Source organism: Fukomys damarensis, unplaced genomic scaffold (genome assembly GCF_012274545.1).
Source record: "Fukomys damarensis isolate Sample0158 unplaced genomic scaffold, DMR_v1.0_HiC HiC_scaffold_37, whole genome shotgun sequence".
Lineage (NCBI taxonomy): Eukaryota > Metazoa > Chordata > Mammalia > Rodentia > Bathyergidae > Fukomys > Fukomys damarensis.
In genome coordinates this window covers 51,383,859-51,410,300 of record NW_022900949.1, presented here as the reverse complement: position 1 = coordinate 51,410,300, position 26,442 = coordinate 51,383,859, and the positions used below count along the sequence as shown (strand labels likewise).

At 36.3% G+C, this 26,442-nt stretch overlaps 1 protein-coding gene across 5 annotated transcripts in view; it reads right to left on the bottom strand.

The window, feature by feature from the left end:
* The window catches only part of Armc8 (armadillo repeat containing 8), a 93,201-nt gene that overhangs the window by 16,827 nt on the left and 49,932 nt on the right, over positions 1 to 26,442 (bottom strand). For all 5 annotated transcript variants that reach the window (XM_010625559.2, XM_010625556.3, XM_010625555.3 and 2 more), the window contains 6 exons: positions 10,108 to 10,190; positions 9,716 to 9,797; positions 7,384 to 7,470; positions 4,601 to 4,693; positions 1,946 to 2,095; positions 901 to 996 (listed from right to left, as the gene is read on the bottom strand). In XM_010625559.2, coding sequence (XP_010623861.1) covers positions 901 to 996; positions 1,946 to 2,095; positions 4,601 to 4,693; positions 7,384 to 7,470; positions 9,716 to 9,797; positions 10,108 to 10,190 — 591 coding nt within the window. The remainder of the gene's footprint in view (positions 1 to 900; positions 997 to 1,945; positions 2,096 to 4,600; positions 4,694 to 7,383; positions 7,471 to 9,715; positions 9,798 to 10,107; positions 10,191 to 26,442) is intronic.

Sequence of the window (26,442 nt, the reverse complement as noted above, 5' to 3'; positions counted from 1 at the left end):
ATATATATATATATTCAGCTTAATGAATTTTGAAAATGACACTTGGGAGGCTGAGGCAGGAGGATCACTGTGAGTTCAAGACCAGCCTGGGCTACATAGTGAGTTCCAGGTCAGTCTCAACTACACAGTAGACCCTGTATCAAAAAAACAAAACAAAAAAGAAAATGAACACATTCATACAGATGATACCTATGTGAGGAAAGTGAACATTACCAGTAATTAAGATTCTGTGTTAAAATCTTACGTTTGCAGGTAACTTTTAAAGGGATCTATCTATCTATCTATCTATCTATCAATCATGTCCATAATAAATTGCAGGCAACATAGAAAAGTAATTCCTAATTGGTTTACTTATAAATGCATAGTTTCTGTACTTTTATGCTAACCATAAACTCACCCTTCTAAAATGCAACAGAAAGTTGGTATAGCAACTAAGAAAAAGAAGATTCCAAAAACAGATCACAAAAAACCAAACCAAACCAAAACAACAACAGCAACAAAACTTGTTTTCAAGGGGCCAGGATTTAATTCAGTGGTGCTGTGCCTGCCTCGCAAGTGCAAGGTCCTGAATTCGATCTTCAGGACCAGGAGGGAAAAAAACAAAAAACAAAAAACACCAAGAAAAGATGATGCCAGGATGATTAAAGGAGACTGCTTCTGTAGATAGGGATGGGGTATCCAGTGCGTAATACAAAGGGTGCAAGTATATGCTGTCCTCTATTCCAAGGAAAAGAATTACTGCGAAGTGTTCAAGGAGTGGAGGAAGATCTTTGTTTTTGTCTCCAGAACATGTTCCATCTCAGCACTGAATTCTGCAGATTTGAGTATTCCAGAAGACTCTTGAGAGCTACCTTTGTATTCACATTCAGAACATACTTAAAGAAAAAAAGGAACACATACCTGCTCTTTAACCTCGATGTTATGCTCTCCTTCTAGAATAAGGGTGACAGCCTGCATAATTTGCTTTCCATGAGTACTCATTATTTTATCTATATGCTGGAGAACAATGAGAAACCCACAATTATTACCTGATAAACAAAGGAAAACATCACAGAATGCTTCTAAACATTAAGTAATATACATAACAGTAAAACACCACAGCATATAGAACTAGATGCCAAAGAACAGTTTTTATTATATTTTGAAGCTGCATTTTGCCTTCAAATGCACATATTTTTAAATGACTTGATCCTGAAGAGAGCATAGAGTGGTCTAATAGAATACAGACCTAAAATCATTGAGGATCTTAAGTCCATAGATATTTCAGAAAGAGGAAGCACAAAAAATGGATAGCAGGGGAAAACCCTACTGACACAGAAAATATGGTGCAGGTTTACTAATACTATTTTGAGGTATAAAAGTATAAAGATGAATCCACAGACAAGAAAGACACAGAAAAGGAGACCACCCATGTTTCACCTCCCTCAACGACAATGAGAAAGAGAACATGGAGAGCGACAGCAGCAGCATGGCTTGGGCTCTCCTACTCCAACACATACTGACTGCTTTGCCCAGTGACGCCTTCAGAGATCAGATCTGTAAATGTGGGTGCAATGGGGGTGTCTATGGAATGACACAGAATAATTCTCTAAAGGGAAATAAGCAGAGGACTCAGAGATAAGTGATTTAGGCAGAGAAAATCATTCTGGCCAGAAAATCAGGTAAGAGTAAAGTAATAAAGGCAGGCACCTTATCTAGCACCAAGGGAGGAAAGGGAGACAGGACAGGCAGTACAAGGGTGGCGGGTAGTAGTTTGTGTAGTGAAGCAGTTCTTGACACACCTATGAAGGTGGCAAGTCTAGATATCAACTCCTCACTTCTTTGGGAAGGAACTACATTTGAATCATACTCATAAGCAGATGTTGATGGGAGCAGAGAGGGACGATAATGTTGGGCAATTCATATGCAGAGTTAGCTAATTTGGAAGCCTGGGTATTTTACTTACAGGCCGAGTAGAGAGGAGATTTCTAAGAAGTCCCAATGTCTTCATCAGCACATTCAAATCTGAATCTGATAATAACCGGAATAGTTGTTCAGTACTCAAGCTTCGTAAAATATCTGCTTTTATTTTTTGTTCAGCCTGAAATGCCATATTCTGAAAGGATTAAAGAAGTTGCAAGAATCACGTCTGTATTACTTTATGAAATTATACTTTAATAGTAACTGAGAAATTTCAAAGTACAAACAGAGTATGTAGAAAATCTTTAACTATTAGTCATACTATTTTTCTGATTCCTGCTCACACTTGTATTTCTGTGTGCCAAGAAGAAGATACCTGTCACTCCTAAGTATACTTCTATATGAGAAAAATGATTGCTTTTTAACATGGGTATTTGAAGGTCTTAATATTTCTTGAATAAATATAAATTTTGGGGGGGGTACTGGGGATGGAAAACAGGGAGTGTTGAGTTACATACCCAGACTGTTTTATTTTTTTATTCTGAGACAAGAATATGATATTTTACCCAGCCTGGCCTGAACCTGCATCCTCTTGCCTCAACCTTCAAGTAGCTGGATTTACAGATATGTGTGACCACATCCAGCCTTTTTATTACTCGATATATGGTTATCAAGTTGCCTTCTGTGTGCTTTAATAATATGATTATTAATGATTAAAATGTGTTCACTTATTATGGATGAAAATAAGCAGTGCTTTGTTAACTCTACCAACATGAAAATACCCACTGTATTCACACTACTATGCTAGGTGTTGAGACGACTAGGCTGTATCACACAGGCAGTGTTCTGGGGCAGGATGTATGTCCTGACCAGCAGCAAGCTGAGATGGCCAGAGTACTTTTTTTTTTCTTGAATTCACACTATGTTTTGGCTCTCCTTAATGCCAAGCTAAAATAACATATCTGAAGGAGAAAAAAGCAAATTCCAAAAAACAACTAATACATCAAGTTTTGACATTAAAAGCTCTTGTAAAATGGAGACCTATATGTGATTATTTCTTTCTAGGAACTTATTTAAGAAACTAAGACAAATGAGAGATCATGTTATCAATGAAGCAATCCAGCATGGCAGAACAGAGTACTCCTCAAGCCTCAAGAGACCCAGACTAAAAGTGGTCATAACGTTTTATACTTTGTGAACAGAGAACATAGGTACTAGTGATATGGAGACTGATACAAATAAGACATTTCTCTGGATTTGAAGAACAGGATGATTAAGTTCAATTTTTATCATTAAAACTGTATGTGTTAGGAAACTCACAAAAGAAATCTTGTGGGCTGTTTAAAATGAGAGATCTAAGGAATAAATAACAGTTATATCTAGATGTGCATGTTTCAAAGTAACCTCTTTAGGAGTTCCTGATAATGAATTGTAAATGGAACTGGAAACTGGGAATTGAAACTTGGGGGACTATTCCCTAAAAACGAGGTTGAGAAGGAGGCTAGGTAGAAAGTGACTTAAACAAAACCACCACCAGCAAAAAAATCTTCAGTTCCAGAAAAGTTTCAAGATGAAAAGAGCTAAAATCTGCACAAAGTGAAGGAGAAAAATAATTACAAAACTACTGAATTTGGTGCTTATTTTTACTTCAAAGTTCATGTAAAAAAACAGCAGATACAGAGTGAAACAGAGAGGAGAGTATATGCTTAGTCTGGCTTCAGAATATATTTCTTTCATTTATTGGCTGTGGCGCCTTTACCCTCACAAATCATTACATTCCCAAGGCCTTGTTCCCCATATGTAAGGTAAATATATCCCAATATAGTTCATTTATTTTTATTTTTTATTTTTTTGGTACCAGGGATTGAACTCGCCCAATATAGTTTAAAATAAGAATATAGCACACCTATCTTAGTGTCTGGTACACAATTAAACTGTAACTACTATAATTATGTTTCTAAAAATCCATGTAGGAGTTCTCCTTTTATAATTTCAATACCATTTACTTTAATAGTCTTAAAGAAGAGTTATTCTCTGATCTCATAATTTTAGTCATTATTATAAATTATTTACTAGAGATTTAATTAAGCATTTATGTACAAATTTTCTTATCCTGGCAAGTTATTTAATCATTCTGCAAAAAATGGTATATAAAGCAATGTATATGTTAATTGGTTCAATTCTGGTATTCAACACTCTGTACCTTAAAACATATTGTACACCAGAAGCATACAATTTTTACTTGTCAATTAAAAAAATAATTCTTCCGTGCCTTAGTTCTCTCATCTGTAAAGCATACTAAGAATACTCTCTAGTTTATTTCAAAAAGTTGTTCTATAGTACTTTGTAAAGTAGGCATCTCTACAGTAAGTCCACGAGAGAGTAATCTGTTTCCCCAAAATTAGCAAAGTGAAATTTCAACACCTGTTCACTTTAAATAATAATAATAATAACAACAACAACAACACTAGGAGAACTGAGGTATAATGCCTCTTTCTTACAGTGCAACTTGCTTACAGATAAATCCAAAAGCTGAATACTAGGTCTTCCAGGCCCCCAATCCTTAGAAAACTGGGCCTTACTAGCCATGTTTTTAAAAGAGAAAATTCCAGATATTTCAAGTAATACAGGCTTTAGTTCTATCTACGATAACCCCTCTATTCTCTTTGTAAATTATGACATGAAGTAGGGTAAAACGTACCATTAAAGCCCAAATTCCATTCACTCTTAAGGCAGGATTTTCACTTTGGGTTAATCCACAAAGTAGCTCTACAGCTCCTGATTCTAAAATTGGCTGTGGTTGGAAAAGGAAAAAAAAAAAATTTTTTTTAAATCAAATTTGCAAACTGTGTATGTGCCCTAGTACTCTATATTTTCTTCCCTACTTTACCCAGTTCCATGCAACTGTCACAAAGAGTGATACAGCCACAGAAGTCACTTTGAGTAGGGCAAGAACAATCTCTCTCAACAACAACAAAAACAAAACTCAAAAAGCTCTTCTTTGTTCTTGTAGTCCTGAAAGAATCTGGGAATATCCTAATTATCTGAACATTTTACTCATATCCTTATGATCTAGTTTCCCACTCTCATTTTTGCTGTCCTGAGACTGTGACTCCCTGCTTTGTTTATGTACATGTCTTGTATGTTGCTTATAAGATGTGACTAGGAAGCAACGTGATTGGTTTAGTGGAGAAATGTAATATACTTAGATAATCAAATCATCCTCCTTCCAAATTGTTAATTTTTTCCCAAACACGTTGCTGAATTCATCTCTGAGGACTATTTTCAGGACTACCTATCAATTTCATAAATAAAACAGACTTGTACTTTTACAGTCATGCCACATTTTACATCTAAAACATCATGCTTTACCTGGACCACTTGTTATGATACTTGGGATACTATTTGAGAATGGATTTCTGGCAATTTCTAAGAAATTCTAATCTTTGAGGATTAAGATTTTTCATCATCAATGAATCAATCTGTCAAGTGAGTTTTAGAAACATTTTCATAAATATAGGCCTATTTAACTATAAAAAGGGCAATGCCTCTCAAAGTGACACTTTTGAAGAGGGTAACAAATTCCTCTACTTGCACATATTGTGATATTTTTAATATTTTGTCATAGTTGCTATTTATTGGTCTCATTCTATACACGTATATCCACATTATTTTATCCCACCATTTGAAAATAGAGTACCTTTTACCTTTAATTTCAATGCATATTTCCTAAAACAAGGATGTTCTTTTAGTCCCATTTTAATTATCAACTTCAGAAAGGTTAAAGTTAAACAATACTTTTATCAATCTAGTATCCCTATTCTAATTCTGTCAATTGGCCTAACAATGTTCTTCTAGTATTTTCCTCCCTTCCAGATGAGAATTTGGGTTTATTTTTATTTTTTGTGATATGATATGAGGAAAGTTCTCTATTATTAAGCTATATCCCTCTCCCCAACTACTGCCCACTTTTTTTTTTTCCTGGTACCAGGGATTGAACTCAAGATCTTGCGCTTGTGAAGCAGGTATGGCACCACTGAGCTAAATTCCCAGCCTGTGCCCAGGGTCTGATTTAGGGTTTCACTAAATTGCCCAGGCTGGCCTTGAATTTACTATCCTCCTGCCTCAGACTCCAGAGTAGCTGAGATTATGAATCATTCTGCCTGGGTTTGGTTTATTTTTATTATTAAGAAATCAAGCATTTTAATGATCCTTTTTGCCTGACCTCATCTACTTTATTTCCTAAATGGACCTTAAATATTCTAGGCAATCTAAGAACTGTTTCTAGGTGATAAATAGTGTTGTACTGGCTGTAACAGATTCTGATCAGGTTAAGATGCTACTACTAGCCATAGGAGAACAGATTGGAAGATCTGCCATATTACCTTGCCTTTATCTTTCTTGAGAATAATCACGTCTCTTTCTTTTTGTTCTAAAAATTTTCAATAGCTACCTTTGAACCATTATGTTGTCAATACTGCTTTCTTGGTTGCAATCAAAGTATGTAGGTGTTATGCAGAAAATAAATTCAACCAAAAGGGAACTACTAAGTGCCTGATAACTTGAGTTCATAATTGGGCAGATCAGATTCCCTACCCTACGCCCACTCCAGGCACTGAATCTAAAACCTCATGCATTCTGATAAGTACAGGCTCCATCAGCCCCAAACTAGAGATATAATTACAGTAAAACTAACTTTATAAGGTTTCCCTCTTCATTAACTTTAGTTTGCTCTATTGAAAAAGTACAAGGTCAAATAATTTACAAAATGCAGAGAAGAGAAAGAATCCTCACATTCAATCTTTCCCCCAACAACTACCATTAACATTAAACATTAAAAGATTATTTCCTAATGTTAGCAGTTATCTCCTTGAAATAACTTATTACCTTGATTTACAAAATTAAATCTTATTGTTTAGCAAATATACTGTAGTTTGAAAGTAGTCTATTATTTGTATAATTATTTCTTTTAAGTTCAAGTAGTTTAGAATGACTAGAAATTGTTATTTATTTAGGCAGACCCAGTACTAGAGACTGAACCCTGGTCTTTCACATTGAACTATATTTCCAGAGCATATTTTTTATTTTGAGACAGGATCTTGCTAAGTTGCTGAGGCCAGGCTCTGCTAGGATTATATGTGTGCACCACCACACTCAGCTTGTTTACTTATTTTTTAATTTATTTTAGAGACAGGATCACTCTATACTGCCCAGGCTTTCCTCAAACTCCTAGGGTGAGGCAATCTTCCTGTTCAGCATCTGGAGTAGCTGGGATTACAAGGATAAACTGAATATACTAGGTCACATAAAAATAAAGAAAAATAACCACATTTAAAAATGAATTACTCACCCGCCCCATTCAAACAATTCAGAAATACCTTTAAAACCCAAACCACAAATTTAAATGTCAATTGCTATAAAAAGTTATCTAACTAAGCTCTAACTGGACTGGGCAACACCTAGAAGAGAAAAATCAATACTAACCTCTTTGCTTGGAGAAAATTCAAGAAGCAGATTACATAACATGGATGATGCTACTACTAGGATTTCATCTGGTGCATTTTGTAAAACCTATGGAATAAAAAAAAAGGGGGGGATACCATTAAGGTTTAGAATCATAGAGGTGAGATAGATCATTGAAGTCTAAATAAAAACAAAACCAAGGGCAGCTGAGGCAACTCAGCAAGACCTGTCTCAAAATAAAAATTGAAAAAGCACTGGGTATATAGCTTAGTAGAAGACCAAGCACAAGGCCTGGGTTCAATCCCCAGTACCACACACACACACACACACACACACTCCTTTCAAATTGATTTCTCATATCGGAGAGAGAAAACATGTTAAGATATAACATGAAATTCTGACAAAATTTCATCAAAATAGGAACAACAAAAAACTCCCAAGATTTTTAATTAAAAATCAAATGGCTGTCACTTTTGGTTTGCTAATCAACAGTTTAAAATATGCAAAAACAAAAGAGAAAAACCAGCAGATATGTAAATAGTCTCTGAACTCTGAGACGCCAAAGGGAATCTGAAATAAATCACTGTTTTATTTCCAAATTTTTAATACTACATTTTAAATGTGCAACAAAGTCATACTGTGAAAGTAATTATACACACAAGTACCCAAGTGCACAAAATTCTAGACTGTTCATTAGATCTTTCCCTGGGAGAATTAGAAAGCATATGTTGCTCCATTTCTGATTTGTATGATAGAGGGGTTTTGAGCTGAGCAATCATAGAAAGTGGCTCCAATAAATGCAAAGGGATTTATTTTGGGAGGCAGAAAAGTAATTTTTAAAAATTTTGAACAGATAATCAATAAATAAGATCTAGCTTCTATGAAAAAGGTATACTCTGAGAACAAGACTGAAAGTGTGGGGCCAGGGATTTAGCTTAGTGATTCTGCCACCTGCCTCGCAAGGGCAAGGTCCTGAGTTCGATCCCTTGAAAAAAAAAAAAAAAAAAAAAAAAAGATTGTGTGTGTGAACAATACAAGAACATATTACTTAAGTGAAGAGAGCCTTCAAATATGGCCCTGGTGGTTTTAGACAAAGCACCATAGGTCTGAAATGGATTTTGGTGGGTTCAAGTTGGCATATCCCTTGAACAAATAAATGCTTTCCAAATGTGGAAAGGCAATGATATTGTTATTGCAGAGAGGGGAGTGAATGAATAATCTTTCCGAGTTTGGAAGCTTTTAATGAGCTTCAGGACATAAAAGGGTAATAAGGTGGGCTGGGGATTTAGCTCAGTGGTTCCATTGCCTGTCTCAGAAACGCAAGGACCCAAGTTCGATCCCCAGTACCAAAACAAAAGGGTAACAGGGAAGGAGGAATAGTGAGAAGGGCTGCCATATGCCCAACAGGGTGACAGTCAGGGAGGAATGCCAATGGACAGAAGTGGGTCAAACTCAATGTCACAGGTTGTGTAGGTCTTTTTGCCTACAAAGCCCACTTCAAATTCTTTCTGCCTGAAATCTTTCTGTCATATGGCCCTACTCTGATTTGAAGCTTCAAGGGAGGGCAAGAGCTCTGTAATAAGAAACATCCTGCTGGTCCACTGTGCCTGGATGCTTTGTTTAGTACTTAGTAATCATTCAAAAACAAAACAACAAAAACCTAAATCAGCAAAAAATTCTGTTGACTGATTAATGAAAAGAAAGAAGACTGAAGATTAAGTCAACCTATGGTTCTGTAACACAAAGAACATTGGCAATCACCTGATGCATATGCTTAATCCTTAATTCAATTTCTTTTGCTCTGAACACATGCTTTTTTTTTTTTTTTCAATTGAGCTGGGAAGTCTCAAGAGCAGACCCAAAGCCAAAAAAGGCATGTTAAAAAATATCCAGGGACTGTCAAGAGCCTAAGAATATGCTATATTTGTAAATAGCTGTTTCTTTTTCATTTTATTTCCCTAATAATTACAAAGATGACTCCAAGTTTTAAGAGTAATACTGAACAGATAGAGATCATATGAGCAACTAAAGCTTTACTTAATAAAAGACAACTAGGCTTGCACTTCTCCCTCACATGTGAGATGGTGACTTCAGAAATTCTGTAGATCTGTAGATGATCAGAGTATTAGATTCAAGCCGAAACATGTTCAAAATGTTCAATACAAAAATCAGACAGGGTCAGGGACAGTGATTCCACCGCCTGCCTCACAAGCACAAGGACCCGAGTTCAATCCCCAGTACCAAAAATCAAAACAAAACAAAAAATAAAAAATCAGACATATTCCTAACCTCAGAAAGTAATGTTGGCTAGTTCAGCTCACAAAGGCTCTGTGGCAAGATGACCTTTTCTTACCTTCATTAAAGGTTTCCACACAGCATGATCCTGGAAACTGGTTCGAAGTTGCTGTACAGATCTGGATAAACTGTGCAAACATCTATAAAGAATAATTAAAATTAGTTTTCCAAGAATCCTAAGCTTATTTTTCAAATAAACTGCTTGGCTTTCACTATTACTAATGTACACTCCAGGCAAATCTAAAGTAGATGGTAAATTAACTACATGATGACACCTCCTGGGCTTTGAAGGCTAGGCTCTCTGTGAGATAATGCTGTACACTGTTTGAATTCACCTAAACATAATTTCCATTAACATTCATATACTGCACTTATTCAGTGAAGGACTGGAAAGGAAGTAGGTTAAATACATAGCAAAGGATGTTTATTCAGACCATTTAAAGCTCATACCTGACAGCAGCTAACCGCACCTTGACACTAGACTCAGACAAGCCAGTCACAATTCGGTCCATCATATTTTCAGTCTCAATGATCTGGAGAAAAAGGTTAATGCTGCATAAATAACAACACAAAGGTGACAAACTTCATTGCTTGTAAATGTAAACATTCAAAGTTTAATACTGCCTTTGGCAAAAGTTTTCACCTTTGGGACAATCATCTTGTGATGAGGGCAGGCAGCTCAGAAGAAAGGTAGGGCTGGCCCACTAAGGACAAGCCAGACTGAATAACAGGTGCTATGGGGCAGGTTGTTTGTTCGTTTATTTATCTAATTAGTTTTTTGAGACAGGGTCTCACTATGTAGTTGAGACTGACCTGGAACTCACCATGTAGCCCAGGCTGGTCTGGAAGTCACAGCGATCCTCCTGCCTCAGCCTCCCGAGTGCTGGGATTACAGGCATGCACCACCACGCCCGGCAGGTTATGTTTATTTTTAAAGACATTGTGAACAAAAATTAAATGTTATAAGTATTACAGAGTTGTTGCATAAACAATTTCGGGGTGTAACCTAACTCTTATTAGGTAGGTTCTTGCCAGAGTGAGAGTCTAGTCCACACTTAGTCCTGATGAAATGAAATCAGGGTTTCTGATAGAGCCACTCTATGGTTACTTTCTTCCTAACAGCACTGATACAAAGTTAAATATTTGTAAGGTAACCATCGTTAACTAGTACATGCTACAGGCAATCACCATAGTCATAAAGCTTTATTTTTTAACTTGAAAGTAAGACAGCCTGCAGTTTTCCTTCATAAAGTAATGTACAAATTCAAAATAAATGGTGTGCAGAGGAAATTAAGTTTAACCTTTGAAGGCCTATGGAAAAACAGCTATTACAGCACTAATGTAATCTCAAAAATATTAACAAGCAACGAGTTTTTGTTGAGTTTTATGTGCCAGGCACTGTGCTAAGCATGTTACATTATCTGACTTAACCCTTACTCTTTTGCAAGTACTATTAAAATTACTCCCATTGACCTATTAGGAGATTGAGATTTGTAGATAACACAAATCTCTAGTGGGACAACAGAGTTGACCCCAGGCGATGACTCAAGTCCATGTACTTAGCCACATTTGTAATACTGACTTGATTAAAAAAACTAGCCCTTTACTTATCAGGTGTTCCCCAAATGGGCAAATGATTAAAAGCAACCATTACTTTCTGCCAGGAGATACCTAGACCACGAGATTTTAACACTGGTCACACAGACCAATCTCCTATGGAGCTTTAAAAAAGTCCTATGTCTATCACACTAATTAAATTGTTCAGGTATTTGTGTTTTTAAAAAATGTCGGTGAGGGCTGGGGATTTAGCTCAGTAGTGCCACCGCCTGCCTCACAAAGTTGAGTTCGATCCCTGGTTTAAAAAAAAAAAAAAAAAAAAAAAAAAAAAAAATCAAGGGAGTCTGGTGTAGACAAGGTTGAAGATCACTGACCTAGAGTAAAATGAAAAGACTCGGAAGCCAGATTTTAGAAGAGGAGAGGGTGAAAAATCTCAGGATGTTCAAAGCCAAATAGGAAGAGTACAGATAATATAGTTGAAATGGACAGTGAGCCGAAAAAAAGAACACTTAATAGAATGGGGAACCATACTTTAGCTGCAGGTTAGAAATGTTACTTTTCATATAATGTCTTATAGCTTCCAAAGTGGCCAAGAATATGTACAGTCCTACTTTGGTACTTGATTGCTATAAAACTTGTCAAATTTGATCAAATCACTTTGATGTGAAAATTTTGTCCCAGTACTCCTATGTCTGGTACTTGACATGCAAGGTAGAACTTGTCAGGGTCAAGTACCTTATGATGCTATTTCCTTTCCAGCCAAAAAAAATGTTTGACAGTCATTGTTTTGGTTATTTGTTGAGACCCCGGAACCAAATAATGACAAGTACCAACATACCACTGTACACAGATTCTTCTCCCCAGGCTTACCTTTATGCACACCCAGGCTCTATCTTCACTGTCACTTCTAGCCCTACATACTTCCTTCCTTTCTCAGTCTACCTACTCTTTTTGTCCTTCTTATTACTTCCCACCACCAACATGGGTGCCCGACTTCTGTGTGCTATTCCACCTCAGCTGGACTTTACTGCTGGTCCACTATGCTTGCTGTTAGTTGACAGAGATCCCTATATTCCCAATAGTGCCTACCTCCTACTTCAAGTTCTTCTAGGTCCCTCTGAACCCACCTCAAATTCACAGGGGATTTGCTTTCTTTCTGGGACACAAGTTGTTTCAGTATCACCCCCTCTTTTTGAGATAGGGTCTTGGTATGTTACTCAGGCTGGTCTCAAACTTGTGTTCAAATAATCCTCCTGCCTCAGGCTCCCAAGTAGCTAGGACTACAGGCCTACTACAAATCTGTGCCACCATGCTTAGCTCAACAACCTACTTCTTACAGAAATGTTTCTATTTTCTCACTCTCTTTCTTTACCCTAGTTATGTAGTACTTCAAGCTCAAGGCCCTTCTACCAATTGGGTGTAGCGGTAAATGTCTATAATCCCAGCATTCTGGAAGGCTGAGGCAGGACAATGGAAAGTTCAAGTGTAGTGTAGGCAAGTCAGCAACTTAGACCTTGCTTCAAAATTTAAAAATAATATAAAAAAAGGGATATTGGTGTAAGTCAGCGTGAAGGCTCTGGGGTCACACTGGGTGTGTGCGCGCGCGCAGGTGTGAAGTCTTTCTACTATGACTCAAAATATACCTTATTCCGCTTGCACCTTACTCTGTCCCACCCTGCATGTGTCCCAAAGTCTGTCCATCTCCTACTCTACATATATTCCACTGTGACTTTAATACCAGTTCACTATGGGTAATTCCTAACCTTAAATTATATCCTAGAATTCTTTCCTGACCTTGAGCTCCATATTTCCAACTACCTATACATTCAGTGGAACTTTTGTCCAATTATATCTCATACTGTTTAATACCTCCACCCCCACTAAACCTGCTTGTTTCACCTTTTTCTTTTTTGCTCTGCTCATGGTGTTACCATTCTTCCAGTTACCCAGGCACTGAATTTGTATTAATTTTGCCTCCAAGTCTTTTCTCTCAACACCTAATTTCTTTTGCAGTCTAATTTACATTCATTTCATCACATTTTCACTTCATTAAAGTAGTTAGGGCTATATTACCTTTTCCTTGGGAATTAGAGTAACGTTTTCCAAATTATCTACTCTTCCATGCTACAACAAATATAAAAGATTTAGAGGCTGACTAGTTACTTCAATCAAGCCTAAGTAATTGTTCTTGAAACAGGCAAGCCTAGCTAAATCAGGACTTTCAGAATTAGAAAAAAACTAAAACTTGTAGGCAAAGGTCTAAGGCAGCTAGGCATGGTAGTGTACACCTATAATCCCAGTACTAAGTAGGCTGGGGCAGGAGGACTGCCATATGTTTGAGGCCAGCCAGGACTATGTGGCAAGACCCTGTTTTCAAGAAAAAAGAAAGAAAAGAAAAGAAAACAAAACAAACCCTCCGGCTCTAGAGGGCTAGATGCTAATCTAGCATCTTCTGGTGGCTTAAGAAATTATTTTTATTTAGCATGAAGAGTGATAACCTGGAAAAAAATAGTTGCCTGTACTGGATATAGTTATATCATCAGAGAATAAGTGGGAGTGCTTGTGGAGAGCAGATGGATGCAACACATGACTGTTCTTCAGTAAGAACTAATACTAATACCTGAAAGAGGCTTCTGGGTAATACTGTTAGTATGGTTTCTGCTTAACAACTACTAGTCATATTCACCCAAAGATGTAAATCTACCAAGGGGCAGGCCCAATGTAGTAATTATACAGACATTTAATAAAGTATGTCTCAATACAACCACAGGTCACAAATAGGCCATGAAAGTGCTTGAAAAGCCCTAATTCTATACAAGAGAGGCACCAGATAATTCTATAAAATATGGGCGTGAGTCAAGACTGTGGCCCCTTCCCCAAATTAGTAAGGCTAATAAAGAACTTGGGAAGAGGGAATAAGGTGGTAAACTAGAAGCAAAACAAGTGGGTAACCAACCTAGTGGATAAGCAGTGAAATGGAACATTATCAACTGGATTTGTTGTATAATCCCGAACAACTCACTTTATTTATTTAGACCTTCAGTAAAATGAGAGGAAAGGGCAGTGTTTATTTCCTATCTTTTGTACCCAACAGGTGAACAAAAATTAATCTAGGCAAAACTATCATATTGTCAAAATGGCAGTTTTACTACTGATTAAGAAATAGCCATTAATAATCTTCTCAATGAATATTCAGGCTCAGATTAGAGGACAGTGGAAAACTGTTAAAAGTACAGCTTTTTTTTTTTTTTTTTTTTTTTTTGAGACAGGGTCTCACTATGTAGTTGAGACTGACCTGGAACTCACTATGTAGCCCAGGCTGGTCTCAAACTCACAGGGATCCTCCTGCCTCAGCCTCCCAAGTGCTGGGATTACAAGCGTGTGCCACCACGCCCAGCATAGCTTTGTATTTTTTTTTTTTCCATTTTCTAGGGGTGAATGGTACCTAATTTTTTGGAATACAGGTAAACTTTTTCCTTCTCTCTCCTTCCCTCTCTCTCCCTCTCCCCTCTTTCTCTTTTTGGTTCTGGGGACTGAACTGGGGCTTTTGTGCTGAGCTACATTCCCAGCGTCGTCCTTATTTTCAAACAGGTTCTTCATAAGTCACTAAATTGTCTAGGCTGTGCTTGAACTTGTGATCCTCCTGCCTCAGTTTCCCAGAGTGCTGAGATTACAGGCTTGCGCTACCACAATTTAGCTCACAAACTGACCTTAGACAACAGTCTATCAAAATGTCTGTAGTAAGAGGTACAGATATGTTCAACGGAACCCTGCTAAGGTTCTAGAAAGCACACTACCTGAGTGTTTAGTTAACTTCTCCATTAAGATTACCAGTTAGGTCTGGCATGGTGGTGCACATCTGTAGTCCCAGCACTTGTGGCTGAGGCAAGAGGACTACCTCAAGTTCAAGGCCAACCTGGGCTATAAAGTGAGTTCAAGGTCAGTCTGAACTATATAGGGAGATCTTACCTCAAAAAAGCAAAACAAAAGATTACCAGTAAGAGGGTGAAAATACAAAGTTAGAATGGGAAGCTAGGATTCCAATTCAAAAGGGTATCCAGAGAGGTCATTTGAATGAGCAATATAATCTCACAAGTTTCACAGCCTTGAGGGCATTTAGGTCATTTTTACATGAAGAAAAGGTACATTATATGAATAAGCTGACCAAAATGAGGATTAAAATGTGATTACACAACAGGAAAGGTCTGGAGATTCAGGGAAAAAAACTTTCACATTAGCAGGGAAGGAGTTAGTGGCTACTACTATAGTCCTTGCTTGACACACGATGCTCTAACAGAGCACCATGTAGCTTTTTTAGACTTGGGATTGGGAAGGCAAGAACAGTAACACATGTTCACTCTGGTGCCTTCCAACAACCTTGGTACCATGTTCCAAAGACTTGATATGACAGAGGGTGCTAAGTTCTAGTACCCTGTAGTGGCGTCTTAGGTCCTTCAAGAATGAAAAAGCAATGCCAAGTGGAGCTGGAAGCTGTTCTGCCTTATATTCTTACTGCAAGATTCCTTAGTCATAGCTCAGAAAATGTGCACTACGGCACAGCTGCCTGGGTCTTCTACTAAAAGAGAAACAGAAAAGGAGAGAAGGAGGAGGAAGGAAGGAAGGGAGAGAGATAGACAAGAGACAAAGACAGAGAAAGAGAGAGAGGTGGGGGGGGGACAGAGAGGGAGAGGATCCTGTCATATAGACACTGTGCCTGGCCAGAAGGGATATCGATGGACTGAATATTGATGGATATTGAGGCCATTTTTCTTGTCTGGTCTTCTAGGACCTGGGCTGTAAACTTAACTAATCACAGAATTAAAGCACTACATTCTAAACTGATTAAGTTTCAGGTTAGTGGACTAGGTACTGTGTTGGTGTCTTCACTCTTCATGACTACCTGCTTTTGCTAAGCATTGCATCTCTGGCACAGCAGCTCTTGCAGGTACAGACAAAGATCTATTAGGAGGATCAGAGACACCTGTTCCTAGGATAAGAGACCCTGATGGCCCGTAGAGGGGAGTAATCAGCCTACAGGTCATGGGGAAAAAGCAGAACTCAGATATTACTAAGGTAGTGGTTCATGGCACACGAGTGTCAATAATTTGAAAACGGCTTTCAGATATAAGGCAATTTCCCTGCCCTTCAAGAATTCCAGTACACCCATAACTTAGCTGTGATCAAGACATAAACTAGCTTTTCTCAAGACAGAGGTACAGTCTTCAAAGTTAGACAACTGTTCTTCCACCATGACCCAGCACAAATCATTCTCTAAGTCATAGAAAAACTTCAGCTTGGACTTGGGACTATATTCAAACCTGTTCAAGCAAAAGCAGAAAGTGAACCCAGGCCAATTCTTGGTGGTATCGGTGAACTTCTCAGACAATTCAGTGGGTTAGCTTGAGGATGAGGGACAGCAGAGGTCACTCTCTTAACCTCAGTTATTTACACCAGTATGCACAACAGCCAGGCAAATATAACTTAATTAGAAATGGGCCTGTAAAAGGTTCCCAGAAAAAGTTCTAATGAGGTATGAGTGATAAAAGAACTGGCCAGAAAGAGTAAAGACCTGGAATTGAACAATGAAAGTCAGCAGAAGCAGCCTCCTATCACCCAAGTAGATAAGTTATCAGTCCCAGGAAAAGTGGGGAAACACTAAGCAGCCAAGCAGGGTGAAGAAAAGATCAGGAGGAAGGATCTATAATAGATTAGATCTGTTGGGTGTGGTTAACTGTGCTTTGTCTTTTAAATGTCAACACAGGCAGTCATACCAGGGGCCACTTATTTTAAAGTCTAACACTTCACCTTTTTTTTTTAAGGAGATAAAAACTATAAACATGAAATGTTTTATCAGTGCAGTCCAGATGCTGGTTTCAGGAATGGAAGATACTGAGGAGGAAAAAGAGGTTATAAGATAATAAAGTAGATGTCAGAGTGCAATAAACATATACAACCAGCTTAGCTAGGTAGATTACTCATAAAACCAGCAGAGTTTGGGAAGAGATCCACTGCCAAAAACAGAAGAAAAAAAAAGACAAAAAAGAAAACCATTATTAAGCAAGTAATGTGACTTCTTAAAATGACTACAGAATATTTCACGAAATTCTTGAGCACCTAATATTTATAATTCCTGAGTATGTCCTTACAGCATCTCTCCTTAGGGAAACAAAACAAACAGAAAAACTCTCCAACAGTACATAGTGTTCTATGAATCCAGCAAGGAAAGCTGTAATATTTGCTCTTTGAAAGATTCAGTGAGGAAATCACTTCTCTTACCACATTCTTCTGCATAGCATTACTGACAGCAGATAAAACTATCTTAAAGGGGGTGAAGGGAGAGTAGGGACAAGAGGAAAAAATGAGAACCAAGACCTGGCAGGTAAAGGTACAAGATCCCAGTAACGAATGTAACTGCACTGTCTACCTAGAATGTACCAATAAATTCAGTTTAAATTTTAAAAAAACTATTTTAAAATATCAGATAGTTAATTTTTGAGTTGATTAATGTTAAAATCTGAAGACATCTTAGAAACAGTCTTATCCAACTTATTTAATCACCAGTTCCATGTTAGTCAAACTGGGGCAAAGCTAAGAGTTCTCCCAGGTTTTACTTCTGATGTCGTCTTTTCTATTCACTATGCTGTAAGGATGTGATTTTTTTCCTAGTCTCAATTAAATTGAGATCTGACTTTGAAAATGCGGGGAGGCCAGGGATTTAGCTCAGTGGTTCCAACACCTGCCTCACAAGCACAAGGACTGGAGTTCAATCCCCAGTACCAAAAGAAAGAAAGAAAAAAAAAAAAGAAAATGGAGGGGGGAGAAGAACTACATAAAGTTGTCAGTGCTGTCAGAACCACAGATTATATACCATATCCTAGGTCAATAAAGATTTATATACTGTAGTAGGCAAGAGAGGTCATCATGATCCAAGTGAATTGACAGGAGGGAAAAAGATACTTCACAGAGCCTCCAAATGGCAAGTCAATGATTCAGCTTTAGTTTGGGGTACAAATGGCAAAGGTCAGAGAGAATGTAAGCCCATGCAGAAAACATAAAGCAAGAAACCACAAGATTGACTTGTAATGACTTTTCAATTAACTTTCCTTATGATTGTTCTCCATTTTAGAATTAAACCCTAGCCAGCATGCTAAAGGGAACTAACATTCTTCTGCCCTCAGGCTACAAGATCCATCCATCTGTTCTGAAGAACTACAGGCCTTCTCAAAGATTGTTTATGTAATATTTTCACCAGAGTTCCAAAGACTTTCTGCACTTTCCTCTAGCACTTTTTTTTAAAAAGGAAGAACAGGTTATTCTGGAGTCTCAGTAAACATTTTACTAAGTATTTCTTCCTTCTCTCACTCTTCTATGGATACCCACTTCCATATTCACACCAAATCTCTCTAACTCCATGGTCTTAGGTCAGCAGATGAATGTTTGAGATCTCCCCTCAGCTAGACAACTGAACTCAGTCAACATCTGTCCTCCCCTGCTGGCCTGGAAGCTGGAGCAGTATCCCTTGACTTTGGAGGTAGAGAACACAGAGGGGGGTTCTTATGGTGGGCCAATTTTTGAGCTTCTATATTTCATTTTTGCTTTAAATCACTTAATTTTTAAATCACTTTAAGTCATATTTTATAATTTCTATTCCAGTAGTCTCTTTCTTTTCTTTTTTGGCAGGCTGGGGATGGAACCCTGGGCCCTGCACATGCCAGGCAAGTGATCTACCAGTCTGCTACATTGTCACCCACTTTTTATTTTGAGACAGGATCGTACTAAATTTCCCAGGTTGGTTTCAAACTTGTGATCTTCCTGCCTTAGTTTTCTAAGTAGCTGGGATTACTAGTATGTACTACCACGCCCACCCAGCCTTTTAATTTCCTTAATAGCTGAAAAAGTCACTCATAATGTTTAAAAGACAATTCAGAGAAACTTCTGATCTTTTCTGTACTTTGGGGAAAAGTGGAAGCTCTTTCAACTCAACTTTTCGTTCCTCTAAAACTAAAATTATAAACATTAACATTACTAAGCCAGAAAAATTTACATTGTGTAACACACAGATCAAGACGTCTATATTTTTTCTCCAAGAGTTTTAAAATTTTTAATTAAGTTCAATTAGAGGCTACTGAACTACTGATATTCTTTTAACATTGTAAATGAAGCCATTATATTATGATGCAAACAACAGAATTACAAACATCTCTCCATCTTTTCCTGTTGTGTACTGTTCCCAGGAACTGTGCAACCTAAAGGCCCTGCTCAGCCTATCTCTCCATATACCCAGCCACACACCTCGCAGTATTTATTATCCTTCAGGTTGGCTGGCTAAATTTTTATATCCAGACATATACAATTAACTCAACATATACAAGTTTAATACCTGTAATATTTCAAGTACTGTTTTTATGTAGTTTATATCATGGTGACAAACCGTACAGCTTGACAAAGGAGCAACTATTAAAAGAAGATTCAAAGATCTCAAAATATTACCTCAAGTTTAAATCTATTCTGTAAGGAGATTGTCCACAAAATAAAATGCTAAAATACTAACTTTATGTGATACCGTTAATTGGGATATTTCCCCTTTAGAACAATAACATTTTGACAGTACCCTTAGAAAAACATTTAAAATTGATGAATTTAAAAAAAAAGGCACAGATAGGAGCTTCTTCATTCTGTGGGCCAAAATCTGTGAAACAGTTTTAATATATTGGAAGGAGAAAGGTAAGAAAAGTTTCAAATAAACTTCTTTATATGAGATGGGTATTTTAAGACACATTCATAGTAGCCTATTTCAATTCCAGTCATCACATCTGAATATATCAATCATGGCAAAACTGACTTTCAATGTAGACAAGATTTTTTAAACACACATGAACACTGGAATCACTATATACCAATTTAGTCTCATGTTCCTAACTACTTTATAGCATAAGCATTCACAAGGTACACACCAATCTTTCGTTTTGTTTCTAGGCACCCAGGAGGTATATAACAAATATAGCATAATAAATGGACAGATGAGTCAAAAGTATTTCATTACCTAATTAGTACTAAACCCTGAGAGAAGTAACATGTGTTCTCAATCTGATATGTTGCAACCAGCTAGTACAAAGCTATATATCAAATTCTCCCAACTCATACAATTCTTCTTTTCACTCATTTCAGACCAATCATGCACTTCTCTATGAAATTTCTTACCATTCTAGGTTATAATTTGGATCCAGTAATGGTATTTAACTTTATTTAAGTAATGTATTCGTTAGGAGCATAGGCTTTGGAATCAGAGAGACTAGGACAGGCTGCAGATTCTATCACTTACTAGCTGGTAGCCTTGGTCAAAGTGCTTGTTTCCTGGTCTACAACAGCTATCTCACAGGGGAGTCTGAGGTTTAAGAGATAATGTGTTAATGCTCAGGACAGGGCCACCACATAGTGAGTGCTCAAAAATAGTGGTTATTATGTTTATGTTGAATTCAGCTTCAAACAGATATTTTGATGTAAGAATGTGTATTATATTTTTTCATGTCCCACAGCACTTAACATATGCTCTATAACTGGCAAAACTAACAAATGTTTGCTTACTGAATGGACGAGATCTTTATTTTTCTCTTAGATATGGCATCTTATTCAAGCAACTTTGCTAAAAAATACACAGAATCCTATACCATTTCTTGTAACTGAAAGCCACAGTTTTCATCCAATTTGTCTAGAATCTGTCACACAGCATAATCATTCAAACAAGGGAATCAGCACATGGGGAAACAACCCTGTGATAATGTCATACTGTCAACACTTTCTAATGCTTTTCTTCAGAAAGTCACACAACCGTCCTCTTGCTGCTCCCTCTCCTGGCTGTGGTGGGGTCTCATTTCTTTCCATAGTCCAGTACAGAGAAGCAAACAAAAGTATAGTTTTTCACCAAACTGATTTTTGATATTTTCTATTTAACTATGTGGTGTTAGTACAAGATGAAAAATTTTTTTATGTAAATTCCAGAGAGCAAAATATTTCAGGCTGTGGGGATCATATGCTTCTGACACAACTACTCAAACTGCACTAGTAGTGCAAAACAGTCATAGGTGACACAGAAACAGAAGAATATGGCTGTACAGGAACAAAACTTTATGGACACAAATCTCAATGTAATTTACTTTTTGCATGTCAGGAAGTATTATTCCTTTGGCTTCCCTGCTTCCGTTTAAAAATGCAAAAATTATTCTTATCTTGCAGGCTACAGAATTACACAGATAACGGGTACTCAACAGGGTGTAAAAACCTATAGATCCCTGTGGTAAGCATTTTAATAATAGAAAAGTGTAGTAATGGTTCTGATTCTTTACCACAGTCTCAATTTTTCAAGGTCTAGTACTGTAAAAATATTTAATTATTCAAGCATTTCATTTCCACAGAAAATGTTCTTGAAAATCTAATTATATCATTCATTTTATTAGCTTTACAGATTTAAAGAGCATATTTCTTGGTTTTTGACATCTGTGTCTTTTAACTATATTATAAACTACTGATAAAATAAACATACTTTTAAAAAATTGTTAAGTCAATGGTTTAAACAACTACACAGCACAAATGGTATATAACAATTTCATGTCTCTATTTAATAAAAGTGAGATCAAAAATTGGTTATTTTATTTTATAAATACCTCTATTATGTATATAGCATTATCACTCCCACGTTTGCTTCTTTCAGTATGCTGGTCAAGGATCACAACACTGTAGGCAAGTGGCGAAACCTGGTCCTGTCATGATTATCTCTTTAAAAATACTTACCATCAAGAATGAATGTTGCAGGGTTCATTTAAAATTCTCTGGTAGGTCAGCTTTAAGAAGATAACTAACAACTTAGCCACAGATCAAGTTAAATGAACTTTGTTGCTATTCATAGCAAAGTCAAGTCCTAGAGTACTGATTCTGTGGAAAACCTACAAAATGTTCAAGGTTATTTGTTTCAATTGCAGGGTAATGCTTAAAAATAACTCCTTAGATCTGATTTCATGATAGAGACAAATACAGAATTTTGATCCTCTCCCTTTTAAATGACCATTTAGAATTTTCAAACTTTGTAAAATATTGAAAATATAAATTCATGGTACATTATGTTAGTAAGACAAACTAGTATTAAACTGTAACAAATGATAAAAAATTTCAAAGTGAATGCTTAGTAAGATTTATAAATAGCAGAAAGCTATTTAAAAAATGGATGTAAACTTATGAATATATTTTAAAATTTTTAGAGGATTAAAAATACAGAAAAACAATTTACATTTGTTGAATATGTGAACATATTTTGGGATTCAGTTTCATAGGAATGATCACCCTTTGGAGAAGCAATGTTCATGATAACCATGAACAGTAACATAACTGAGCTAGAATTTGGCTTCTTTACTTTTCTCAAAACATCTAATATCTATAATTTTAACCAACTATTGATTTGTATTATATATTCTATTATACCAAGTAAAACAAACAAAATCACATTTGGTAGCTTGGAGGGCATGCTATGACAATAAAGTTTTAAAAAACAGTATTTTAAAATAAGACAAAAACATCTTGTCATTAAGAGATATTCCAGAAAGCGTATGTTTTTGAAATATAACTTTTCTTTTACTGAAATGAGTAACAATTTTGGAAATTTGTAGCATAAAATCACTTTCTTCAGTGTAAACCTTTCTTATTTATACATATACTCCAATGTTGTTTACCTTTACTCCCTTATAACCACAGTATTTCTCTTATTGTTCGAAGGAAGTCATTTAAGATAGTCTAATAAATGCTACCACTTATTGGGCAACAGTGATGTGGCAGACTTCACCCTAAATATTAGAAATACATTATATTTCATCTTACAGTGACCTTGCAATTAATTATAACTTCCTTTGCTAAGAAAAAGAGGGTATAAAAAAAGTTCTCACTATTCTTTGTTTTCTTTCTCTTTCTTAAGCTTCCTCTGCCTATACATCTTCCATCCATCCATATTTTTTTCTTGTATTATATATTCTATTATACCAAGTAAAACAAACAAAATCACATTTGGTAGCTTGGAGGGCATGCTATGACAATAAAGTTTTAAAAAACAGTATTTTAAAATAAGACAAAAACATCTTGTCATTAAGAGATATTCCAGAAAGCGTATGTTTTTGAAATATAACTTTTCTTTTACTGAAATGAGTAACAATTTTGGAAATTTGTAGCATAAAATCACTTTCTTCAGTGTAAACCTTTCTTATTTATACATATACTCCAATGTTGTTTACCTTTACTCCCTTATAACCACAGTATTTCTCTTATTGTTCGAAGGAAGTCATTTAAGATAGTCTAATAAATGCTACCACTTATTGGGCAACAGTGATGTGGCAGACTTCACCCTAAATATTAGAAATACATTATATTTCATCTTACAGTGACCTTGCAATTAATTATAACTTCCTTTGCTAAGAAAAAGAGGGTATAAAAAAAGTTCTCACTATTCTTTGTTTTCTTTCTCTTTCTTAAGCTTCCTCTGCCTATACATCTTCCATCCATCCATTTATTTTTTTCTTTCTTTATTTTTGGTACCAGGGATCGAACTTGGGTCCTCGTGCTTGCAAAGCAGGTGGTGGAACCACTGAGCTAAATCCCTGTCCCCTTCCATTTCTTTTTAAATAATTCAGTTTAAGAAGAAAAAACAAACCAGGCATAGTGGTGGTAACTTTAGCTCCAGCTAGCTGGAAGGCTGAGGCAGGAGAATTACTTGTACCTAGGAATTTGAGACCAGCCTGGGAAAAACAGTGAGACTCTGTCTCAAAAAACAAACAAAAGAAAAAAACAGAGAGAAAGAGGAGAGAGAACAAACAAGCGGGCAAAGAAGAAAAAACATCCCACCTTTACCTATTTTTTTCCACATACATTAGATAAACCTATGACTGGATGACTTTTCTTCCCATAAAGGACAAAAAGTTAAGATTCTGTTTTGTTATTGGAAATGTAAATAAAAAGTACTTATTAAAGCATTACAAGTGATCCCCTAAAGTTATTAAATTACAAACTGATTCAAGGATAGCCCCACAGATATCAACGTGTACATTTAAACTGGTTTCAAACACTTCTTCGAGCCCTCAGCAAATTCTTTTTTTTGGTACCGGGGATCGAACTTAGGACATTGTGCTTGGGAGGCAGGCAGCAGTACTACTGAGCTAAATTTTTCCGACTTACTCAGATTTTATTATAAATGTTAAGTTGGAAAGCTTTTTCATGGCTCTTTTATCTCCCCTTTCAACTTGCTCCCCCATTTTACCCACTGGATAATGGAGGTCAGTCAGTTTATGTAGAATTGAATAAATTATTGACCTCTTTAAAATCCCACATATTCATTAAGTAGTAAGGTATTTTATAAAGGTGCAATAATACTTCACAGTATACGATGATTCTGAAGGGGCAGGTTAATTTTTATAAGCCAAGGCACAATTTTTATGCCTAGAAACTTTAGTCAAGATTCACTCTTGTGAATTCTATAAATTATTTAGATTAAATTAGAAAAGGAGGGCCAGGGATTTAGCTCAGTGGTTCTGCCACCTGCCTTGCAAGTACAAGGACCTGAGTTCAATCCCTAGTACCAAAAACAAAAACAAAATCCAAAAAAAGGAAAAAAAAGTTTCTATATTTCATAACTAAGAAATAATAGTAAAAATTATTTTGAAATAAATTCTGTTCTCTTTCACCTATATTCAAGTGAGAAGATAGGTCCCTGGGGATTGCCTATCTCTTGAAAAATAGGAATTCCCTGCATTTTCTCTATGCTAAGAATAGTGAAATTCCATACATATGATCAAATATATATTTTTCAACCTTTAAAATTTTCCTCTTTGTACATACTTATAAAATTGCTAGTGAGGCTAGGAAAGTTCCTGATGGAAAAAGGACCATATGTAATTTATAATGGGTACTGAAGAATGCAATACGGTTCATTCATCCAATTGTTTGTTTTTAATCCATTCATTCATTCTTCAAATATTTATTGTCAACTATGCACCATGTTGTAGAGTTGAGAATGAACAAAACAAAAATATCCCTGCTCTCATGGAGCTTACATTCTAGTTCTTCAAAAGGTATCTTGAGCTAAAATTAAGTATTCAAATGTAAGAGAAAAAAAAAAGCTTTTTATTTTGGTACTGTGGATTGAACTAGGATCCTTGCACTTGCAAAGTAGATGTCAGAACCACTGAGCTAAATCCCTGGCCTGAGAAAAGCTTTTCTAAGGCTTCTGTTAGATGCCTCAGGAGAGCAAAGCCTACAATAAGTACTTCATCTAACATTTGTAATATGTATTTTATCAAAATAAAATATCCTGGCTAATTTATTAATTTCCTAGCATTTCAACTTATACTACTACTAATTTTCTTCAATTTACCTTTTACACCACTTTTAACAAACTCTAGTTCCCTGAAGAGGGTAAAAGAGAAATAATCATTTTTCAATTTCCAATCTAATTGATGATCCTTAGGTATCAATCTAGCAATCTTCATAAGAGCAAATTCTCTGTTATAGAACCGGCTTCAAAATTACAACATTTGTCACTGCTGCCTCTCCCTCTGTTAACCATTTCCTGGTGAGCCAGTATCTAAAACAGTTATTACTTCACATTGTGACTTCTCTCCTTTTTTAATGCCCTATGACCTGGACTTCTGTTTCCTTATCATCACTAATATGAGGTAAAGGCTATCATTAGAAACCAAACTTGCTTGACAGGGAGTAAAGCTAATGTTCATTTGGCACTGTTGTCAGTGCAGTTATTACTATCATAATTTGCACTCTTCTACTGAGCTCTCAATTCCGTCTATGCTCTTACTACAATTTATGCTCCTAACTACAATCTACTCAGAATCAGAATTATTACAGGTAATTTGAATTCTTTGAAAAGTGACCAGACTATAGCTGTTGCCAAGCTCAGTGATCTTCCATCTTTTCTTGGTTTTCTTCTCCCTCTTCATGTCACAGCCAATGGTAACGCTTCTCACTCTTATCTGCAGAATTCTGCATCACCACCCTCCTTCACTCTCTGACAGGACATCGCAAAAAAGTCAGAAAATTTGCAAGTATGTCTCAGAATGATAAAGGATGTAAAGCTAGGAATTAAAATACCTACTTTTCCCTGCACAGGATATAGAGATATCCAAGGAAATATGCACTCTCTGTGATTTCTGCATTTTTATTTCTATACTTATTCAACAAATA